This window comes from Alosa pseudoharengus, unplaced genomic scaffold (assembly GCF_046254945.1).
Source record: "Alosa pseudoharengus isolate Yale_2024_CS ecotype anadromous, Long Island Sound unplaced genomic scaffold, YU_APseudo_1.1 YU_APseudo_1.1_scf_3, whole genome shotgun sequence".
Classification (NCBI taxonomy): domain Eukaryota; kingdom Metazoa; phylum Chordata; class Actinopteri; order Clupeiformes; family Clupeidae; genus Alosa; species Alosa pseudoharengus.
In genome coordinates this window covers 40,251,213-40,274,929 of record NW_027468718.1, presented here as the reverse complement: position 1 = coordinate 40,274,929, position 23,717 = coordinate 40,251,213, and the positions used below count along the sequence as shown (strand labels likewise).

General features: G+C 44.1%; 1 protein-coding gene across 3 annotated transcripts in view; it reads left to right on the top strand.

Annotated features, from left to right (window-relative positions):
* Nucleotides 1-23,717, top strand: part of LOC143100776 (hyccin 2-like) — a 68,445-nt gene that overhangs the window by 33,614 nt on the left and 11,114 nt on the right. For all 3 annotated transcript variants that reach the window (XM_076264248.1, XM_076264249.1, XM_076264247.1), the window contains 7 exons: nt 1,166-1,267; nt 4,637-4,816; nt 6,030-6,110; nt 9,718-9,833; nt 11,606-11,701; nt 12,576-12,692; nt 15,187-15,274. In XM_076264248.1, coding sequence (XP_076120363.1) covers nt 1,166-1,267; nt 4,637-4,816; nt 6,030-6,110; nt 9,718-9,833; nt 11,606-11,701; nt 12,576-12,692; nt 15,187-15,274 — 780 coding nt within the window. The remainder of the gene's footprint in view (nt 1-1,165; nt 1,268-4,636; nt 4,817-6,029; nt 6,111-9,717; nt 9,834-11,605; nt 11,702-12,575; nt 12,693-15,186; nt 15,275-23,717) is intronic.

Here is a 23,717-nt window from a genome sequence, read left to right as displayed (position 1 = left end):
ACACTCTCATTTCTCAGTTTTTTACACACAGCAGACAGACACACAACCCCTCACTCATGGTCACACACACTCACACACACTCACACACACACACACACACACACCGCATTAGTGCAGGGGCTCATGGCTGGAAAGCATTGTGCCGACCAGAGCCCAGTTCCTCCCAAATTGTGCTAAGCTTGGCTATTATGGCTGGAATTAAGACAAGGCCCATGTGATTTTTGCCTAATTTGCTCCGACTAATTTGCTTTGTTCTTTCTGATCCAAATGTGTGCAGTTCCCTCTCTGCAGATTCTCTCTCTCTCTCTCTCTCTCTCTCTCTCTCTCTCTCTCTCTCTCTCTCTCTCTCTCTCTCTCTCTCTCTCACGCGCTTTCTCTCTCTCAAAATTCAGTCCAATTCAATTCAAAAAGGAGCTTTATTGGCTTTACTCAGTGAAGCAGTGTTGCCAAAGCAAACATGTAACAGAATAATACAAACAGATATCTGTTTGAGACAAAAGAGAAGAAGAAATACAACGTGTAACAATTAAATGATGTATAACAAGAATGAAAATATACTATGCAAGTAATTAATGTGCCATCATGGGTAATAATGAGTAATGATAAGTTGGCCACAATAAAGTTGGCCACTCATTTCCTCAGTTTTATTGACAAGTTAACAGATACGTGTGTGTGTGTGTGTTCCTTTCCCCTTACACTCACTCACATTCTGTTCCGTCCTGTCAGCGTTGCCATCTGATGCTGTGGAGATGGAGGTCTCCTGTCTGCATCTATAAGCACAGAGCATAGAACATCACACTGCTTTTAGCAACATGCCTGGCCCAGTCATAACTAGTAGCAGCGGGCAGGCAGCCAGATGGCACCACCATGCTCTCGCCCCGTCCAGCCCTATAGAGATTGGCCAGGAGATCTCACTCTTAGACGCCTCTCTTGGGCTCCGTTAGACCTTCAATCATGACTATCACTAATACTAGAAGTCTATAAGTGGTCTTCCTGTCTCTCAGTGCTGATAAGGAAATAGTACTGATGTTTGAATTGCTGGGTCATTATTGGATAGATAGATGTGTTGCTGTGTGTGTGTTGCTGTGTGTGTGTTGCTGTGTGTGTGTTGCTGTGTGTGTGTGTGTCGTATTTTTCCTGAACTCTGTTTTCTGCTCCTCCTCAGACGCTATCTGAAACCCAGATCCCCGGCTACGCTGGCAGCCTCCATCAGAAGAAGCACCTGGTGCCTGCGCTCTACTGGGTCATCCAGGACCCCCACAACGAGGTGGGTGAGCCCGCCTGTCACCCCCCATCACATTAACCCTGGCCAGGTCTTAAACTGCGCTGATGGAGGGGTGAACTGCTGATGCAAGGGAAAAGGAGGCAGAGAGAGAAGGATGGAGGGAGGGAGGGGGAGTGTGTTAGTAAGATGGGGGAAGAAGGAAGTGGGGAAGGGGGAGTGAGAGGAAAGAGATGAAGAGAGGATGAAGGAGAGAGTGAGAGGAAAGAGATAAAGCGAGGATGAAGGAGAGAGTGAGAGGATAGAGAGATTTATGACAGAGAGAGAGGAGGATGCAAGAAAGGGCTAGCAGGACATTCAGACGACTCCCAGGTGTGGGTGGGTGGGTGTGGGGTCAGTATGGGTCAGGTCTGAGACCTTCTGGCACGGCTGCCACTGAGATGATCCATCAGAGCTCAGAGCTGTCTCAACATGGTCGCTTCAGAGCGAGAGAAGAGTCACACGGCCACATTTCAACACGCACTCACTCACTCACACACGCACACACTCACTCACATACACTTACTCAATCGTTCGCCATGTCTACTTAACTTGCACTGACAGGCAGACAAGGCTGAAATCCACACATCTGCCTGAGGTAGCGTTTCAGAATAATCAGATAGAATTTGTGCATAAACAGATGCATTCAGTTATGTGGGATTTCATTTCACAGTGTGAATTATTTTCTCCATTCAGTGAAGCACTCATTTCCCCTTTCAACAAAAATGATAATATTGTAACAAGCATTGCATTAATTAGGCATCCCGTTTTTTTAGTTGATGAAAATTGGCTGGCAAATGAAATAAGTCACTGGGAGCGATTTAGTCTAAAGGATTTTTTTTCATTCTTCAGCCGCTGAATCGAGCACCAAACCAAGAGGACATTGTGATGTGTGTGGCGTTTTTGTGCGCTTTTGGGGCTTTTGTCGGATTAGCCTTTTAACATGCGCTGCTGTTGTCGGTCGGTTTATAGCTATATAGCTTGTCACTTTGCAACCAAAAGCATGGCCACTTTCTGCTCTAATTGAGGATGTCCATTTGGTGTCCATCTGAGGGCTGCTCTTAAATAGCGCAGTATGGGTGCCCAGCTGTTTGAGGTTCATTGCCCCAACCCCCCCCGACTCTGGGCGTTCCGCTCCCATGATTCCAGATTCCATTAGCTCTGGCCTACGCCCCGGTGATGGCACAGGCGTGGCCCCCAAAGCGTGAGATTGGTCCGAGCACCGGTGACATTGGGTGGGAGATCCGATTCTGCTGCCAAACTCAATAAGGCTGCGGCGTCTTAGAGAAGCATGCGGTGTGTAAAGAGAGGACGCGGTGTGTAAAGACAGAGCGTGAGCTCGCTCTCAGTGGGGGTCGGGTACAGCACACACAGAGCCAGCCAGTCAACAGAAATCAGTTTATTGGACTTACGTTCCCCTGTAGCAGAGTCCTGCACGGGTCAATTTTTTTAGACCCGCCCCCGCCCGCACCCGAGAAGTTCAGCACCAGATCCGACCCGTCACCTGTGGTGATATTAAAATTAAATCCGCACCCGCCCGGACCCGTTAATATTTTGCCCGTTACCCGACCCGTGCCCGCGATAAATCGCACACAAGCTAAAATCATTCAAATGAATGTGCTTTATTTTTTTTCTCGCACAATTGAAGCACGTAAAGGGCGACCTTTTTTTTTTTTACATTTTGCGTCAGGGATAAACCTTACAACAACAACACATAGCCCAAACCTTGCTGCATCAGAACATTATTCTACATAAAATGGACCTGTTAATGAAACAAAGAGAACAAGAAAAAAACAACCTGAGCCTGCCACTAGCCAACTTTACCTTGACTTCATCCATTGTAGCCTACTCTCTTGCGCTCCAACTACGAGACGGTTATATTGTTTAATGTTTTCACACATAGATGCATCAAACAAATAATTCAAAAGTCGCAGTACTGATGTGATGGGTCAAGTGTCGTATCGTTGACTAAAACACATATTTGCGATGTGGTAATGGTAATTTAGATATACAAATATTTCACATATTTTTCAATGATGTTTTATTTCTATAGGCTACTGTTTTGGTTCTCATCGTATCCGCCCGCAAGGAGTTCTTTTCCCGCCCGCATACCCGCCCGTACATTTTAGGGACGTCATAATTTACCCGTTTTAGCAACTTTTCTGCGGGTACCTGTTGGGTACCCGCGGATACCCGACCCGTTGCAGGACTCTGCCCTGTAGTACCATCATTGCTGTCTTATATTTATATAAATATATTTCATATTATTTCATTGAGACTATCATCTGTCTTTCTCACCTATCCCTCGTTCTTTTCAACTGTCCTTCTCTGTCCGTCTCTCTGCCCCCCCCCGTGTGTGTGTGCGCGCACGCGTGTGAGTGATAGCAGAGTCCATGCTGAAGGCAGTAGATGGAGTGTGTGCTGTAGCTGCAGGTAGAGAGGCCCATGAATCAGGCGGCTGAAGGGGGCGGCTGGGCCTGAGCCCTATCACAGTAGCCCATCTCCTCTATATCCATCACACTGCTCTCTCAAACACACACACACACACACACACACACATTCACTATGCAGGGTGTGTGTGTGTGTGTGTCTAAGATAAAGGGACACACACACACACACACACGCCACACACACACTTTCAGCCTGTCTGTCGGTTGGTCTCTCTTGCACATGGTCACACACACACACACACCATACACGCATACTTTCAGCCTGTCTGATGGTCTCCCACTCCCACTCGCTCACAGTGTCAAACACACACAGACACTCATTCATTCACTCGCTCACTCACTCACTCTGTCTTACACACACATACACACACACACACACATACTCACTCATTTACACACTCATTTCCTACAGACACACATTCCCTCTCACACTCTGTCTCTATCTCTGTCTATTTGTCTCCCCCTTCCTCTCTCCATCTCTCTTTCACTCCATCTCTCTCCATCTCTTTTTCTCTCTCCATTTCTCTGCTCCACTGCCAGACACTGAGGCATTAATATTCACGCGCTCCTCCCTGCTGAGCGAGAGGATGCTGCTGCCGGCAGGCTTCACAGGCTTCACAGGCTCCGAGGAGCCAGCAGATTTTCTGGTGCTTTAGCACAAGTCAGTGCAGCCACTGATTCCCATCAGTTCGCCAGGGCTCCACAACACAAACTCTTCACCATACACAGCCACTAGTGAACACTGTGTGTGTGTGGGGGGGGGGGGGGGTGTTTTAAAGTATGTTATTTAGTTAACCACAACAACACCGACAACCAACAACACATTCCATTTATAAAGCACTTTATCAAGGCACCCAAAGGGCTTTACAGTGAAGGGGGAATCTCACTAACCATCTTTTGTGTGTGTGTGTGTGTGTGTGTGCAGCTGCTGGAGCCGGTGTGTCACCAGCTGTTTGAGCTGTACCGTAGCTCTGAGGAGCGCCTGCGCCGCTTCACGATGCAGTTCCTGCCCGAGCTGCTGTGGGTCTACCTGCGCCTGACCGCCAGCCGCGATCGCCACAGCAACGGCTGCATCGAGGCCCTCCTGCTTGGCATCTACAACCTGGTGAGTCTGGAGGGGGGTCTGGAGAGGCTTTCACACATGCTCATTTTGCAAGTAGCAGACGGCAGTCACCAAACTTAATGAAAGACGCAATACTCAGTGAAATACTAAACAAATTTTCACTGTTTTTCTTTTGTGGTCATATAATTAGTTATCCATTGATTTCTAGGATGCCAAGCCATAAAAGTTGCCATCGATGTTGGCTTTCCTAACCAGAATAAGTTAAGGTTTACATCAATGTGCCCCTGGTTATTTATTGTAGACACTTGGCTCAGTCAAGATGTGTATTGATCATTTCCTAGGTTCAGTTGCTACCATATGACTTGAGGTGGTAAAGTAAACTGAAGACTGTGTTGTTGGCAGACAGGCACAGGGGACATGAGGTTTTGTGTGCGTGTGTGTGTGTGCGCACGCTGTGGTCCAGACTCCACCGTGCGGTTGCAGTAGTTGAGGAGGACTCAGAGGAGTCATATCAGTGAGTACTCAGTGCAGTCATATCGCAAATTACTGCTGAGTCATCCCAACTTCTCCGAGGTCTGCCTGTGCAGCTGCTATTCAAGTTAACTGTGTGTGAGAGGATGAGATTTGTGAAAATGTTTGTGTGTGTGTGTGTGTGTGTGTGTGTGTGTGTGTGTGTGTGTGTGTGTGTGTGTGTGTGTGTGTGTGTGTGTGTGTGTGTGTGTGTGTGTGTGTGTGTGTGTGTGTGTGTGTGTGTGTGTGTGTGTGTGTGTGTGTGTGTGTGTGTGTGTGTGTGTGTGTGTGTGTGTGTGTGTGTGTGTGTGTGTGTGTGTGTGTGTGTGTGTGTGGCAGAGAGATATGAGAGAGCCTGGTGACTAAGAGCCTGATCTCCACAGGGTGACTAGCACTCTGCTGGCCCACTGAAAGGATTAGCTATCACCGCGGGCAACCACCCATGAGTAACACCCTCCCAGAGGCCAGGACATGCAGAGAGATGTACAAGGACATGGACACACACACACACAAACATGCACACGTGCACACACACATTGTATTCACAAAGAAGTAATCTTGCTCCTTATGGACGAGCACACACTGGGATTGCTTCAGAAAATGTGAATATATTGTGTGTGTGTGTGTGTGTGTGTGTGTATTGATTGGTGCTAAGACACACACATACACACAGGGTCATTGAGGTAACCCAACAGAGTGTTGTGAGTTCTGTGCTGAAAGATCTGCTCTCTGTGTGCTGTTGAAGGAGATTGTGGACAAAGAAGGCAACAGCAAGCTGCTCTCCTTTACCATCCCCTCACTGTCCAAGCCCTCAGTCTACCATGAGGTAAGAGCAACACACACACACACACACACACACACACACACACACACAGTCTCACTCGTACACTCAAGTCATGTGTCAAGTCAAGTTTAATCAGGAATCATATTTTCAGAATATTCCAACAGTTTTAAGTAGTTAAACAATCGATCATGGGTTTAACCATTTCAAGGGCAGTGGCACTTGGCAAATTTACTTGTTTGGCTATGTGCTTGATTATTGACCGTCTTTCTCTAGGAATGCTCTTACAACGGTTAACAAATCTGGGTGTGTTAAGATCTGCTACAAGGCTTTGAGTGTTCATGGAATTCCCAGAATTCAGTTGGAGCCTCTCATAGACAGAGCATCTGGCTTTTTAAAAGCTTTCTTTTCCAAGTCCCTCCTCCGTACAGGATCACAGCCCTATCACAGTAGCCCATCTCCTCTATATCCATCACACTGCTCTCTCAAACACACACACACACACATTCACTATGCAGGTGGCTTTTTAAAAGCTTTCTTTCCCAAGTCCCTCCTCCGTACAGGCCAGCGTGGGGTGTGTAATGGTGTGGGGATGGTCAGACATATGTGTGTGCTTTAGCGACATGGCATGTTTACTCTGAGCAGAGAGCCTAGCCTATCCTCTAGGAGTCCATTACTGAATTGAAAGGGAGAATGTGTGTGTCTGTGTGTGTGAGGGATTTATAGGTGTAATTACTGGCCAGAGAGGTTCCTCTCCATGCAGTGTCATGGTTAACAACAGTGACGTGTGTGTGTGTGTGTGTGTGTGTGTAAGCTCACACCAGCGCAGCATGTCACATGGTGCAGGCGGCCTTATCGCGGGAGGAATTGCATTAGCATACCGATCTCTGCGCTTTCATTCTAAATTAATTCAGCTCTCTCAGCACCTTCATCTCGGCCTTCACTATACTATCAGCCATACCAACCCCCAGCCCTTCACAAAAGCCAATTTCAATTTAGTTAGTCCTCCTTCACTGCCCACCCACCCCACCCCTCCCCTCACCGCCACACACACTCAGAATGACTAAGTGTGTTTGGAACAATGCCCCTCTGTGATCCAATCAGAGGCTTTAGTCCAAACTCGGCCAACACCGCGCACAGACATCCTGCTCTAGTGGTCGGGTAGTGTTTAGGATGTATAGATTTGCCAGTGGAGTGTTTAGGATGTATAGATTTGGCTGTGGAGTGTTTAGGATGTATGCATGTGGCTGTGGATTGTTTGGGATGTATAGAGTTGGCTGTGGAGTATAGATGTGGTTTTGGAGTGTTTGGCATGTAGAGATGTTGTTGGGGAGTGTTTAGGATGTATACAGGGTTCCCACGAAAGTTCTTGAAAGTCCTTGAATTTCTTTTTGAGGAAAACATTCCATATAATTCCGTTCTCTTATTAACATGTTTCCATTATTTCGCCACCACCTCTGTCGATATCCTATGCGTATGCCTGATTTACGTTGGTTAGAACTACACGGCCAGCGTGATTTCTGCGTGTTACCCGTGTGTAGTGTTTGTTGCCAAATATTTAATTTAACATATTGATGAATAAACTAACAGGTTCATGGTAACGAATTTAACTTGTTTAGGAAAAGTTTATTTCAGCTCAGTTTTATGCAAGATACAAACATGAAAAATAGAATAGGCCTACCATCTGTCATATGACCAAAAATAAAAGAAAACTGCGACAAGGTATCCTTGGTCTGTTGAGGTAACATGATTTAACCATATACGTATAAGTATAAGTATATATACTCTTTTGATCCCGTGAGGGAAATTTGGTCTCTGCATTTATCCCAATCCGTGAATTAGTGAAACACACTGCACACAGTGAACACACAGTGAGGTGAAGCACACACTAATCTCGGCGCAGTGAGCTGCCTGCAACAACAGCGGCGCTCGGGGAGCAGTGAGTGGTTAGGTGCCTTGCTCAAGGGCACTTCAGCCGTGGCCTACCAGTCGGGGTTTGAACCAGCAACCCTCCGGTTACAAGTCCGAAGCGCTAACCAGGAGGCCACGGCTGCCCAAATGCACATGCTTGAAATTTATTGACACATTAGGTCCTTGAATTTGAGGATATTGGGCCTGGAAAGTCCTTGAAAGGTCCTTGAATTTGATCTTAACCAAGGTGTGGGAACCCTGTGTATAGATGTGGATGTGGAGTGTTTAGGATGTATATAGATGTTGTTGGAGAGTGTTTGGCATGTATAGATGTTGGGGAGTGTTTAGGATGTATGCATGGCATGTGGCTGTGGACTGTTTGGGATGTATAGAGTTGGCTGTGGAGTATAGATGTGGTTTTGGAGTGTTTGAGATGTATAGATGTGGAGTGTTTAGGGTGTATAGATGTTGTTGGGGAGTGTTTGCCATGTATAGATGTTGTTGGGCAGTGTTTGCCATGTATAGATGTTGTTGGGGAGTGTTTGGCATGTATAGATGTTGTTGCGGAGTGTTTATGTATACATGTTGTTGGGGAGTGTTGGCATAGATGTTGTTGGGGAGTGTTTGGCATAGATGCGGTTTGGGATATACAGGCTTGCACGTGAGGGAAGCTGAGTCGTGAATCAGCTTGTTGTGCTGTGCTGTGCCATGTGCTTTCATCACGCCACGCTGACTACACAAGTCACGACACACGTCCACTAATCCTCAAGTCATCAGAGCCCACACACACACAAACACACATGCCCACCTACTGTACGCACACACACATGCACACACACACACACACACACACACACACACACTCACTCACCTACAACACACACACACACACATGCCCACCTACAACACACACACACACACACACACTCATACCCTCCTTCCTTCTCATTGATGTCTCAAATAATACACACATCAGTAGTAAACCTCCAAAGATTATAATTCAGTTGTGCTCAGAATGTTAACACACACACGCATTCATCTCCAAATGATATGGTAATCAGTTTCCGTATCCTAAAGTGCTATAGTTTACGAGCCTAAAACCTGCAGTGAAAACCTGTTGCAGCAGTGTCTTTTTCTTAACCACTGCAGAAGTCAGTCTATTGGTATGCAGTTCAAAACACAGTTCCACAGTTCATTCTCTATCGCACATTCAACCCCGAGAGGTTCTCTTGAGGTGCCTGTCGAGATATTGGATTCATGCCACATTCCATCTTCATCAGTATTCCGACGGTATTCCGGACCGTATCTGCTCCGTCTTGCGCTCAGTCTCTGATGCCATTATTTCCCTCTCTGTCTGCAGAGTCTGTGTTCATTTCTCCCCCTCGGGACGTTCATCCATGCTGTGCCGTGCCGTCGGCATGTCGATGATCTGAAGTTTCATTGCCGGACCACTCCGGATTCTAATTCAATTGTGCGCTATACTGCCTGTTACATGGCGTTTCTACTTGTGATGCAGGAGAGCGTGCTTCCATCTGTCATTCATCAGAATTACTTGTGTTCGGCAGGGAAATATGGGGCAGTGTTTGAGTGGGGGGTTTGATTTAGCTTGGGAATGCTGGGATTGTGGAAAGGGTCTGTACGTTTTATATCATTGTAGTAATTATCTCATTCTCTCATTCTCTCTCTCTCTCTCTCTCTCTCTCTCTCTCTCTCTCTCTCTCTCTCCCCCCCCCCCCCTTAGCCATCTAGTCTAGGCTCCATGGCGTTGACAGAGGGAGCCCTGTGTCAGCACGACCTGATCAGAGTGGTTTACAGTGGCCTGCATCCACAAAGAGAAACCTTCACAGCGCAAAACAGGTGCGTGTACACACACACACACACACACACACACACACACACATATATATGCACACCCAGCTATTGTCCAGTCGAACACACAGCAGCACTCTACTAGTGCACACAGCACATACTCAGCGTTTGCTTTAGCCTCAAGACTTTTCACAGTGTACACAGATTTAGAAATGCACACATCAAGCCTGGAGGAGCACACTTTGAAGTAAACAACACACGCACACACAGAGCACACACACACACACACACACACACACACACACGTGCAGCCCTGTAGGCACGCAAGCTGTAGTGAACAGCTCCCACTGAGCTGGAGCAGCAGTGCGTTTATCCATCGGCGTCGACCAGTGAAAGGTCATATTTCTCCCTGATGGATCACAGCCCAGTCCCACACGGCCCCTCAAGTCTGACTGCATGTGTGTGTGCGTGCGTGCGTGTGTTTATGAGTGCAGTGTGGTAGACCTCTGAGGAACGGCTGCCCTCTCTGGCAGGTTATTTATGGGCGTGGCGCCTACCTCTGCCTCCTCGCCTCAGCCCCAGATAACAACCCTCGAGCCTCACCACCGCCTCGCTCTTATCTCACTGGCATCTCTCACACCGAAGTCTGGGCAGCCTTGTGATATGTTAAACAGCCTAATAGTCAGTGTGTGCGTAGGTGTGTATGTGTGTGTGTGTGTATATGTCTCTCTCTCTCTGTGCAAGACTGTAGACATTTACGTTATTTTATGTTCTTTTAAGGTCTATCAGCCTAGAGGAAACATGTTGATGATTCAAGTGCAAATTTGCTATGCTTTCAAAACAAAATAGTTCCCACTTGTTTATGAAGCTAATATGCCATGTATTGTACAGTACTGTCTCCATTCATCTGATGCTTAACAAAGCTTTAGTTCACAGTTTTGTCAAATCCTTTCTTATTAACAGTGTGTCCAACTGCACATGCTCTACAGTCGGCTGCTTTGGTCTTCTTATTGTGTTCATGTTTACTGCTTTAGTCTTCCTATTGTGTTCATGTTTACTGCTTTGGTCTTCCTGTTGTGTTCATGTTTACTGCTTTAGTCTTCCTATTGTGTTCATGTTTACTGCTTTGATCTTCTTATTGTGTTCATGTTTACTGCTTTGGTCTTCCTATTGTGTTCATGTTTACTGCTTTGGTCTTCCTGTTGTGTTCATGTTTACTTTTGCTGCATTGGATACTATGGACAACCATCACTGCCATGTATGAGCACGGTTTTACTGCACAATGGAACACTATGAAATGCATTTCGGTAGAATAAATATTTGCTAGTGACTTGAGGCATTGAGCCAAAACGTTCATGATATCTATTTTCAGATTGCGTTTCCTTACTCAAAAAAGTAATATACCAAAACATTTTTTGAAAGAGCAGAGTGTGGAAATCAAGTCAGAATTGGCTGGAGATGCATACCACTCAGGTATATTGCATTCAACAACCGCAGCGCTTAAAAATCTGGCAAAAAATAATGCCAAGCACTTTATTCAATTTCTCCAAATAACGGGTCACACTGCATTTCAATCAAAATGGCAAGGGACTCATGCCAAAATGAAATGGAATCTCTGTTCACTCTCTTCATTGGTTGGATTGGTGATGTGGATTTGAGGTCAGAGGTCACTGCTGTCAGAATACTAATCAGGTCTAGGCCGCAGACCCTGCAAGCTAAGCAGTGTTTAATTGATGTGATCTCTGCTTTGTTTTGCTTCCTGTTTGCATGAGTGAAATACTAACGGACTACTGGCGGACGCTGTCTGTGTCTTGTTGCAGGTTTGAGGTGCTGTGCTTCCTGATGCTGTGCTACAACTCCGCAGTGGTCTACATGCCCCCCTCCTCCTACCAGGCTGTCTGCAGGATGAGCTCCAGGTTGCTCTCTCTCTCTCTCTGTCTATCTATCTATCTGTCTATCTATCTATCTGTCTATCTATCTATCTATTTCTTTCTCTTTCTATCTATTTCTTTCTCTCTTTCTATCTATCTATCTATCTTTCTCTCTTTCTATCTATCTCTGCTGGTTGTTGTTTAGTTAGTGGTTTCTTTTTACCCTCATCTTTCTCCTTTAAGTGTAACTTGGTCAATGACGCTCTCTCAGAAATGCACTGTACATTTACTTTTTCTCTCAGTTCAGTTCTGTGTGTGTGTGTGTTTCTTGCGTGCCACCTCAGACGGCGTGTTTGTATCCACACGGTGTGGCACCACACTGACAAACCCTGTAATTACAGTGTGTAATCGCTTGCCGCCGGTGATTAACTGCCTCATTACCTGTGGGGCTCCTGGTCGCCTCTCAGAGAGACGCCCGTGTCAACATCTCAGCCCCCGACCCGTTCCGCTCCGTCTGATCATGCCGCCTCAGAGAGCCGTCAAGGCAGTATATCATCATGGTGTCAGCCGCTAATTGATGGTCTGCGTTGTTTTTGAAGCGCCCTCCTCAGCAAGTGAGCTCAAGTCAGAGATGGGAGCGGTCAGCTTTCTTACTTACAGTTTGTCATAGTGGAACAGGTCATTAAAATGAGTGCCAGTCATGTCCACTGCAGGGGCAGGATTGCAGTCCGGCTTAGATTTGGGGCAGAAACCTCAGGGCATGTTTTGCCACTATGTCTATCTTTCCAGAACTTTCTGTGACCCTGCCTTCATCTCTCTCTCTGTCTCTCTCTCTCTCTTTCTCTCTCTCTCCCTCTTCTTGTCTTCCTCCACTCTCACTCTGTCCCTCACCTCTCTCCCATCTCTCGTCCTTCTGCAGACTGTGTGTGTGCGGGTTTCCGCGGCAGCAGCAGAAGCCGTGGCGGGAGCCGTGTAACCGCGTGCAGCTGGACGCTGACTTCATGGTGCAGATGCTGACCGCCATCTACCACGCCACGTGAGTGACCTCTCACCCCTCCACACCTCACCGCACCTAGAACGTTGACCACCTAGAAACACATGTGCACGCAGTCCAACAAGCCTTTAATTTGTATTCATCTGTAAGCCAGAAAGCTCCTATTAATTGAGGGTTAGGAGGTTTGATTTGTACCGTGTTGGCAGACCCAATGGCTCTCTCCTCCCCATTCCCCTCCTTATGCTTTCACTAACACACTGAGGACAGCACTCCATTAGATACCCCTCTGATTAGATTTGCAAAGCATTGTAGGAGCGGGTGATTTCATTGGACAGGGGTGAGCGGCCGTTATAAAGCAGATTACCGCCGATAATGGCAGGCTTCCTCCCCTGCCTCCCTCCCTCCTCTCTCTCCCTGCGCTCAGAGACTGCTACCTCCACCTCAGTCCTCTCCCCTGCCCAGTGCTGGAGCTGGCCAACAGATCAATGCCCCCAGTGGAAACACAGGCTCTACCATGGAAATGGAGTTAGGATGGATAAGCCAGAGATAGGGTGTGTGTGTGTGGCTGTGTGTGGCTGTGTGTGTACATGTATGTGTGTGTATTTTCCATGACCTCTTATGGAGGTCAACAGTGACTCCTTTGGTTAAAAGTGCTTATGGGAAGTGTGGTTTTATGTAATGCAAATAGAGTGTAGGAGGGGTGGCCTACGTGATGGAAATATGGCCTCCCATGTCCAGATATCCCCATTGTTTATGAGAGGTCAGTGTTTGCAGTCGGACGCCACACATCTCCGCAGTGGCCCAGCTTCTACATCAGCTCAGGAGCACAGCAATAAGGTGGCCATTAACGCCGTCTGTTCTGGTGCCTCTGTACAGCTTTTATGAGGGAAATGCATTAGAGATTAGTCAGAGCCTTGTAGCCACCAGACTGAAGGAGGGGGATGCCTCTCTTCTTTGAGATGGCTGATGGGAAAACACGTGGCAGAGATTGACCCTCGTCACACTTCCAGTCCAGTTATGGAGAGAGAAGCGCTACTCTTAGCACACAAGCACTCTCACGTGATTACAAGCACATGTGGCCTTGTGAGCAGGGCTCAACGTTAACTTTTAAAAGTGGATAAAAGTGGTTGCCAGCTTGGCAACCAGGCATGAGGTTTTGGTTGCCAAAGCCAACCAAATCTGGTTGCCACTGGTAACAATTTGGTAGCCAAGGGCAACGGAGCAACCATTAATGTCGATGAGCCCTGCTTGTGAGAGAGGATTATGAGATGTGACATTGGTCAGTGCATAGGCCTGGAATAGTGGACAATAATGAAAGAAGACTAGGAGAAGTTAAACAGAGTTTTCATGGATGATTTCATGAAGTTGAAGGATATTTTCAGAGTTGATATTGTTCTCGCCACTGATTCTCTCTGGATGCTGTGAACGTTACATCAAAGTAGAGCCCCCACCCCCCACACACACACTTTTTTTGTTGTGTTTGATGATGTTGTGTTTTGGTTGTTGGGGAAATCCACACTTTGTCTTGCATTGTGAGATTATGACAATGTCTGGCACCACATGAAAGACTGTACATCCACTTCTCAGAACCCTGCTTTATCTCTATTCTAGAGTGTTTGTGTTTCTGTGTGTGTGTGCGTTTTTTTGATAATGAGTAGAGCAACTGCAAATGGCTTACACCACTTGGGAAACAAACAAGTCCTATATAACCTTTGCTCACAAGTGCACTTGGCCCATATATGACGGCCTGCTTTGGTGAATCATGATATTTGTATGGCTATCATATACCCCTATTTGTCATCGCACTGGTACTTACGTGTGACCTACATTTTGCCGAGGTCCCTACGGCCTCTGGATTCAAACCCAAAATGGGGTATCCGCTATGGGATGTGAACGCGTATATAGTATTACTATAGCAAGATGCTCACAGAATGCCCTTAAGCCACATGCACACCACGTCTCTGTGTTATATTTGCGTACTAAGTCAAGATGAGACGGGGGAGGGGAAAGGGAGGAGGGAATGCTGCACCTGAGAATTCACAATTGAGAGTAACGTGTGTGTGTGTGTGTGTTCCTCAAAAATAAAGGTATAACAATAGCTTGATGAATGGGGTGTCTTTGTTGTGGGTGCTCATCTCCTGTAGAGCGTGGCGCTCACAGCCAGCCTCTGCTCGTAGCTCGGGGCTGGAACTGGAGAACTGGAAGTCGCTCTGGGTGAAAGATTCTTCCAAATAGCAAAACGTACATACCAGCAAGCATTTCTCTTGGATTATAAGACAAATCCAAAAGACCATATGCATATGCATACATATATATGCCAAATGTGTTTGTATAGCACAGTCCAATGCACAGAGAGAATTCATTGTGCTCTATGTATGTAAACTTTTTCTCCAAGTTGTACACTAATAGGTTGGGGCCTGCTGTATTGTTCTGCTATGGTGATGCAGGTGCTGTCAGCCTGATGGTGTTGGTAGCGTGACTCCATGTGGCGGTGAGTGTGAATCGGCATGACTGAATTAGCATGTTCTCTGTGCAGGTACAATGGGGAGTGGGACATGGGGAGAGAGGCACTCGAAGACATCCTGTACCGATCCCAGCTGGAACTCTTCTCCCAGCCCCTCCTGGTGAGACATACACACATACACACACACACACACACAGACACACACGTACACACACACACACAGATACACATAGACACGCACACACACCCTCTCTCTCTCTCAATGAAGCAGTGTTGCCAAAGCAAACATATAACAAAACAACACAGATACAATATCTGTTTAAAAAATTAAAAATATAAATAATAATAATAATAATAATAATAATAATAATAATAATAACAACAACAAAATGATAATAATTAAAAAGAGAGAATAATAAATGAAATGTATAATGATACAGTATTACTATACATACTATACTGTATATTTATCAATGTGCTATCATGGGTATTGATATAAAGCAAAGCATATCACAATATGGGTCACTCACTTCCTCGATTTATGTAAGGGATAATGGACGACGCGGTGGTCTGTTCACAGAAGTTAATGCACGGTCGAGGTTGTAAAACGGCCCCGACGCGAAGCGGCGTAGTGCATTAACTTCTGTGAACAGACCACCGTGGAGTCCATTATCCCGCTTATTCCACTGTTGCCACTTGCGTTGTGTTCATTTCCTGTTACAATTTAAACGTTTTAATCGCTAAAACTGTCTTGTTTTGTAGAACTAATTTCTTCCGACACATATCAACTAATTTCTCAACTCACAGGACAAACTGCCGTTACTAGTTCTAAATGAATGGTTGCTACGGCCAAAGGCCAGTTGTTAGTTCTATCTCTCCCGTTGTCAAGCGGGCGTATCCCAAGATTCTGATGAACTTTAGCTTTGAAACATCGCTATTTTACTTAGCCTGCTGTCATCCATCTAGCTAAAAGCCACCTCCGTCATATGCTACAATGTTGCAATGTTCTGAACGTCTGCATTTTACAGCTCGGATGCAACGTGACTGTTCATTTAAACTTCACAACGAGTTCGGCGAATTAATATACAAGTGTGATACGGCCAAAAAAATGGATCTACTTAATAGGTGTGCAGATAACATACGGTTAATGGTCGTTCTAAATTACGTAGGACAATGGGAAATTCAACCAAGCAGTGGAATAAGACATGTTATTTCCCATTGTCCTGTCCTCGCCGAACTCGTTGTGAAGTTTAAATGAACTGTCACGTTGCATACGAGCTGTAAAATGCAGACGTTCAGAACATTGCAACATTGTAGCATATGACGGAGGTGGCTTTTAGCTAGATGGATGACAGCAGGCTATCGTAACACCCCCAATGATCACCACTTTTGTTCAGAAATTCTAAAACAACGATGATTTTTAACACTTCAAAATAACATACTAAATGAACCTTACATTTTTCAGTAGCCGTAGGTGTGTAGATTTGAACAAAATCTGGTTTGGTTCTTAACGGGAGCATTTACTGCCTGAAATATCCGATTTTGTTTACCACGCTCGGAGTTATAGTGCTGGCCTGATGGGTCGCCTATTTACACCGTTTCAAGTAGCGCTCTAGAATCTTTGGTTTCAACGGCACTTGAACGGTTAGACCGAGAATTCTCGTCATGAAATTCAAATTCCACTGGAGCTCCAAGCGGTTGTGTACACGCAGCCTTACAACACTGTTTACAGCTCTTTGAGTCACGGTAAAATGTCATTTTTGGTACATAGCTAATTTAGATACACCTATGTTGTGGGTGATTGCGTTTCTTTAAGAGTCCGCTGTCTTGGTTTGTATAGAAATGGATATTAAGTGACACATACACCAGGCACGGCGCCAGGATTCCAGTTTTGGATGGGCCAGACCAATTGTGGGTGGGCCTTAAATTTTTTTTTATCAAATCACTGTTTAACCTAATAAAAATGACTGACTAATATACTGTTATATTATTTGTGCTTACATAATAGAGATTTGAATAGCTTGATGCTCTTTAAATAGTTTGTTGCATTGTAAAAAGGACGGACGTACCTATCCTCGATCACTGTCCTTGGTTCTGACCAAATAAGAGCGCTTTGGAATCTCCATTACGCACCATACCTGGTGGCTGTGCTTTAGCGCATCTCTCGAATAGACCTAAGGCCTATAGGCTGTAAAAGTGGGAATCTAATATTTCCCCCAAACATAGTTTAGTTCTGCTTGTATAACATGAAGTCGAATATTTCATTTGTTTTAGTTTCAATCAATCAAGAGACAGTTTCAATCAATATGCAGGGCAGTTGAAAACATTCGGGGCTTAGCCCATAGAGTCTAAACGGTTTTCATAATTCCCATTTTGCCTGACTTGCTGCTCACTTTTCATAAATAAATCCACTGACTCAAGCCTTATTTGCACCACATTTATTAAATATTATGGACAATAAAATTTTGACAATTAGAGGATGTAATGACATTTAGCTATCTTGACATTTTCTGTTTGCTAGAAACGAACTATATAGCCACCTAGCAGAGTGGCTTTTAAATAGCAATATGCATTATATGGTTTGTTATGCTTAGCTTAGGGAGAAGGGAACATTGAAGCAGGGGCGGAGCCAGACATTGTAAACATTCGGGGCTTAGCCCATTTAATTTTTTTTTTAAATAACCCCTTAAATAATGATTTCTAGTGTATACCCTTAAATAACCCCTTAAATAATGACTTCTAGTGAATTTTGTGTAAACTAATGGACACATTGAGACTTAAAAGATGTGAAACTAACATTCAACAGATTCAAGGTATCTGACTGACTGTAAAATTATAGTTTTGGGTCTTTCAAGAGGCAATCTGTTCATATCTGTTTAGCATGTACTTAGTTAATTAAGCGTTTCTTATGGTTTGTATATTATAGTATTTGTTTATTTTCATTAGGCTATTGTTTGATATGAAATTATTGTTTATTATTGCTATTCTCCTTCTTCCTCTTCCCTGATCTCATCTGTGTGACAAATATATAGAATCTCTTATACTATAATATACATAATATTATGATATATTGTACAGTATGGCCAGTCATCATGATAAAAGGGTATTTTAGAAGGAATGCATTATCATCTTGACATAGGTGTTTCTAAATTATATTAATTTTGTAATTTAGCAAGATTATTCATAGGTTTCATCAGGTCCCTTTACACAGGTGCATAAAATCAAGCACCTAGATTATAAATGCAGACTGCATGGTGCTTGATTAACACACTTATGAAAAGGTCCCTTTCCTCTCAATATATCATTGTAATGTTTTTTTTTTTTTTTAGTTAATAATTAGTTAGGCAGCCAAAACAACATAATATGACTTTTTTGTATTTATGTGGACTTATGTGGATTATAAGATCTGTGGTGGTGGATAGGAGATCAACAAGGTTTTAAGGTAGGCTAACAGTTAACATTCTTTTGTGCAACATATGACACTGAAAAGTTGACATGGGCAGATAGCTTCTAACTGTTAATGGGTTTTTCTGACATTTCAAAACAGTGTAGCCTAATTTATTACAAGACGAGGATCACTTTGTTTTTGGAGCTGGAATTTCTTATTCTGCAGTAGGCTTAGCTAGCCTATGAGAGTACTGAATTTGTTTTTTCCGCCGACGAACGAGGACATTTAACGTTCACGTTAAGCATTTAGGGAGCTAGCCAGATAGCCTAACGTTAGCCAGCCTAACGTTAGCCTGCCTAACTGACTGAAAGCTCTTAACGTGAAATCACCAACCTGAAACAACACCATCCGTCAGTTCACTGGGCGATGCTGTTGCTTGAACGGAGCTGGGTGGTCTTTTGAAAAACGTTCTAATATCCATAACGTTTCAACAACATGTACACAAAGTGTTTTATCACAGACTGTAAAAGTGAGACTTCTGACAGAGGCTTTTTGGAACACCGAAGCCATGACGTAGCGTTGTCAAGGCAGCATTTTCACTGGATCAATCTAAATCACCATAGCGGATAGCCCAGACCTGGCATAGATCGTAGCAAGTCAAATTAGTAGTAGAGCATTTGGTGACATTTATAGAGAAACCGAGGGGAAGTTATATTGGAAATAAGAGTTGAAAATTCTAAAAAAACACTAAAAAAAGATTCGGGGCTTTTGAAAAAAGATTCGGGGCTTAAGCCCCCTAAGCCACCCCCTAGCTCCGCCACTGCATTGAAGACTCACTCATTCGATTTTACAACTAGGCAAAGCAGGCCACCACTGTTTGGCCAGCTCCAGACTGTAGGCTAGAGGCTGATAACAAACCTGAACTTGTAGGCTAGTCTAAATGACGAGAACAGGATAACTCCACCACCACCTTGTTATTGATGACTTCATGATTTCCTTGTAACGTAGGCCTATACCAAATATTAAATGCAAACAATGACATGCCCAACCTCGCGCGCGCACGTAGCCTACGTTCCAAATGATGTGTTATGGAAGGTAACGTTCATGTTAAATCTGCTGCATGAAGAAGAGTGAGTTCACCCGTGTCCGCTTGTATGCTTGTATGTTAAATACGTCCATCTCATCTCAAAGTTTCAATGCGCGATCGGAATAATGGTTTCATATTTGTTAGTCAACTGTACAAAATACATTCGGGGCTGAAGCCCTGGCAAAATCAGCTGGCTACTAGGCCTACGCCTCGGGCACAGAACTTGTTCATTGACAACGTCATCTGTCAAGTAAAACATGCTCCAAGAGAGCTCATAAAGATCAATCACACCCATTAGGCCCTTTAATGCAAATCGGATCAACGATCACAATATCAACAAGCTGCGTTGCAAAAAAAAAAAACATTTCAGAAGCCATTATTAAGCCATAGAGATGTGCTAGGTGTTATGGATCTCAGCTATCCTTCATCTCCTGGTTGCAGCGATACAACGAGACCATTTGTGCACGTTTAAGGTACCTAAACAACGACTGTTGCAGCACTGTCCTTTACTGGAAATTATTTTCACACTTTCAGATCACTTGGAGCTAGCCTAGCATACCGACAAGCTAGATCCGACCCAGAACCTAATGTATCTGGCACTGCTGAACTTGCACAGAAACATCACCAGTTTGCACACTAGCACAGATTATTAGATTATTTGCCGCTTTTTAATCATTCTTGACAAAATTAAAATATATTAAAAGTTTTTTTTTTTTTTTAAGAAAAGTTTTGGGTGGGCCTGTTGAAAAGTGGGTGGGCCTAGGCCCATCCAGGCCCACCCGTAGCGCCGTGCCTGACATACACGCAAGACGGTGGAAATAGGGGGAGTTCCGATAAGTAAAATAGCGATGTTTCAAAGCTAAAGTTCATCAGAATCTTGGGATATGCCCGCTTGACAACGGGAGAGATAGAACTAACGACTGGCCTTTGGCCGTAGCAACCATCCATTTAGAACTAGTAACGGCAGTTTGTCCTTTGAGTTGAGAAATTAGTTGATATGTGTCGGAAGAAATTAGTTCTACAAACAAGACAGTTTTAGCGATTAAAACGTTTAAATTGTAACAGGAAATGAACACAACGCAAGCGGCAACAGTGGAATAAGCGGGATAATGGACTCCACGGTGGTCTGTTCACAGAAGTTAATGTACTACGAGGTTTAAACGGGGCCGTTTTACAACCTCAACCGTGCATTAACTTCTGTGAACAGACCACCGTGGAGTCCATTATCCCTTACTTACCAGGTACTGTGCAGCGAGTTTTACACAACTTCTATGCTCTCCCAACAAGTATGGGAATTTGTCTTTATTTTCTAATAGTTCAAATCTCTCTCTCTCTCTCTCTCTCTCTCTCTCTCTCACTTTCTCTCTAGATCACAAACATACTCACACACACTCACAGTGGTCTGCCACTTTGGGTTTAGAAGTAATGCTGTTTGCCCTAGCCAGCTGTGCCCGTTAGCATGAAGTCCTTACCTGACTCACTATGTCTCGACAGATGTGGTCATTTAAGGTCTATGAATATGAATGAAATGAGACCTTCATGCACACTGCTGTACTGCATGCTGTTTTTTATTAAAGCTGCCTAGCTTTCAGACAGTTGTCCTCACCCCAGCAGCTCTACCTGTCTGTCTGTCTGTCTGTGACCTCTTATGGAGGTCAACAGTGAAGCCTAAAGACTCATTTGGTTAAAAGTGCTTATGGGCAGAGGTGGGACCAAGTCACTGTTTGGCAAGTCACAAGTAAGTCCCAAGTCTTAGCAGTCAAGTCCAAGTCAAGTCCCAAGTAAATACAGAGAAGGGCAAGTCGAGTCCAAGTCCAAGTCACATCAAAGCCAAGTCGAGTCCAAGTCCAAGTCCCAATCTTTTTCAAGTCCTAAACAAGTCATCAGGTACTCTTCACTTAATAATGCCATTATTAGACTATCGATCATAATTTTAGCACTTACATCTAATCCACAGTATTTTTTTTATAAATACAGATTAAAACATGTTCAATGTTTCTGTCTTGCAATCTTTTACGACATGCGCATACCTGTGTAATATACACATGTGCATACCTGAGTAATCTGTACAAAACGTATAGCTACATGACACTCAGCACAGCTGCAAATATATATATTGTTTTTCCAAATTGCGGAGCCCACTGTAAGGATGAGTAATAATTTGACTGATGGCATTTCACTGCGCTATGCCACAGATTTGCCAGCAAACAATTATTATTATTATTATTATTATTATATTATTATTATCGGTATTATATTATTATTAGGCTGTCTGCCAGTGGCGACTCATAAGGGAAGCCAAGGTCAACACTTTTATATTATTTAAAAGATAATAATGACAGTAATTTTGTTTTAAAGTATTAATTTCTTAAGAAATACTACACATTTGATGCTGTTTATCTCATTTGTAAATGATGCACTGTCACTTTAAGCCCATTTAATTGTGCCACTGTTCACACGTTCTCATAATGATCTTTTTTTACCAGCTCCATTCAGCCTATGGCTAGTCCACAAACTCAAACATTGTTTGTGCCACATGTATAGCACAATATTAACAATGATAAGCATGATATTAAGTTGGCACAAACAGCTTTCATTCCTTTGGAAAGAGAAGCATGTATGACATGACGCTTGCTTGACATTTTCTGTTTGCAATTAAAAGTGAATTAGCCTATGAGCCTGGTAGCCAGTAGCCATCTAGCTACAGTAGCGTTAGAGTGGAATGCGTTTCAATCTGCATATCATGTGCTTCATGTAAATAAATTATAGAATACTTCAAGACTCACCAGTTCCATTACACAAAGGCAAAGACAACTCTTCATATTCTTGTCCACTTTCCAAATCACAGTGAGTGCAGCTAGTATGTCATAGTGACCTGGATCTCATAGTTTATAACAGTAGGCTAGTGAGAACCGGATAAATTCGCAATCTCCTCTAATCTCGTATTTGTTGCCTTCACGATTTCCTTTTATCATCAACAATGACAAGCCAGCTGGAACCTACTCGTTTTCTCTCCCTCTCGTGCGTGCTTAGATGCGTACTCAATTAAATGCAGTAGGGTAGCATAAGTTCAAGTTGGATCTTCATGGAGAGGTCTCGAAAAGTATCATCTTTATGTAACATGCTGTTGGTGCATTTTAACATTAAACATTCTCTAACAAGAGTGCAAATCAGTTTGCAGTAAAGCTACTATTTATTGGCTAAATGTTGGTCCTTCCTCGGTCTCTTGGTGCCCTACACACAGTGCGTAACACGTGTGGGGGTAGCGGCAGCACTGAACTGTGCTCTGGCCACTTGTCTCCGCTATTTTTATTTTTAAAATTTCTTTTTTAGTCGCGCAGGGAAAGCGTCTCTGGGGTGACTGGTCCACGATCAGGAAATTTAGTTTTTGATTCGAGACATGTCAAGTCATTACAAGTCAAAGAGGCAAAGTCCGAGTCAAGTCTCGAGTGAATAGTATTCAAGTCCAAGTCGAGTCGCAAGTCATGCAGAATTTTATCAAGTCAAGTCTGAAGTCATTAAAATCATGACTCGAGTCTGACTCGAGTCCAAGTCATGTGACTCGAGTCCACATGTCTGCTTATGGGAAGTGTGCTTTTTACGTAATGTAAATAGAGTGTATGAATGTACGGTTACACTTTACTTGACAGTATCGACATGACACTGTCATAAACGTTTATGACATAGCACTTCTGTCATTAGGTGTCATTCGGTTTTTGTCATAACAAGTTAGGGTTAGGATTAGGGTTAGAGGTTATGGTTAGGATTCATGTGTCATGGCAGTGTCATGTCACTCTTATGTCGATACTGTCAAGTAAAGTCAGTGCCGGTTCAGACCTCCATGGGGCCCTAAGCAAAATCCTGCTAAGGGGCCCTCCTACCTGAACTCTGAGCGCCAAAATGTAACCATTTTTTTTATAGTATCATCTGACACCTCAGTGCTCCCAATACAATCATCCCACCCCATTTTGGATGTCTATGGAAGTTACCAAATATAGTGTTTATATAGTCTGGGCTGTTTGCTTTTGATGCTTGCTGTACATATCCCCTTGCAAAAAATACCTGCAGTTTTTTGCCTCTAAAATACTGCATTCCCTGCATAAGAGCTGCAAATATTTTCTCCAAAAC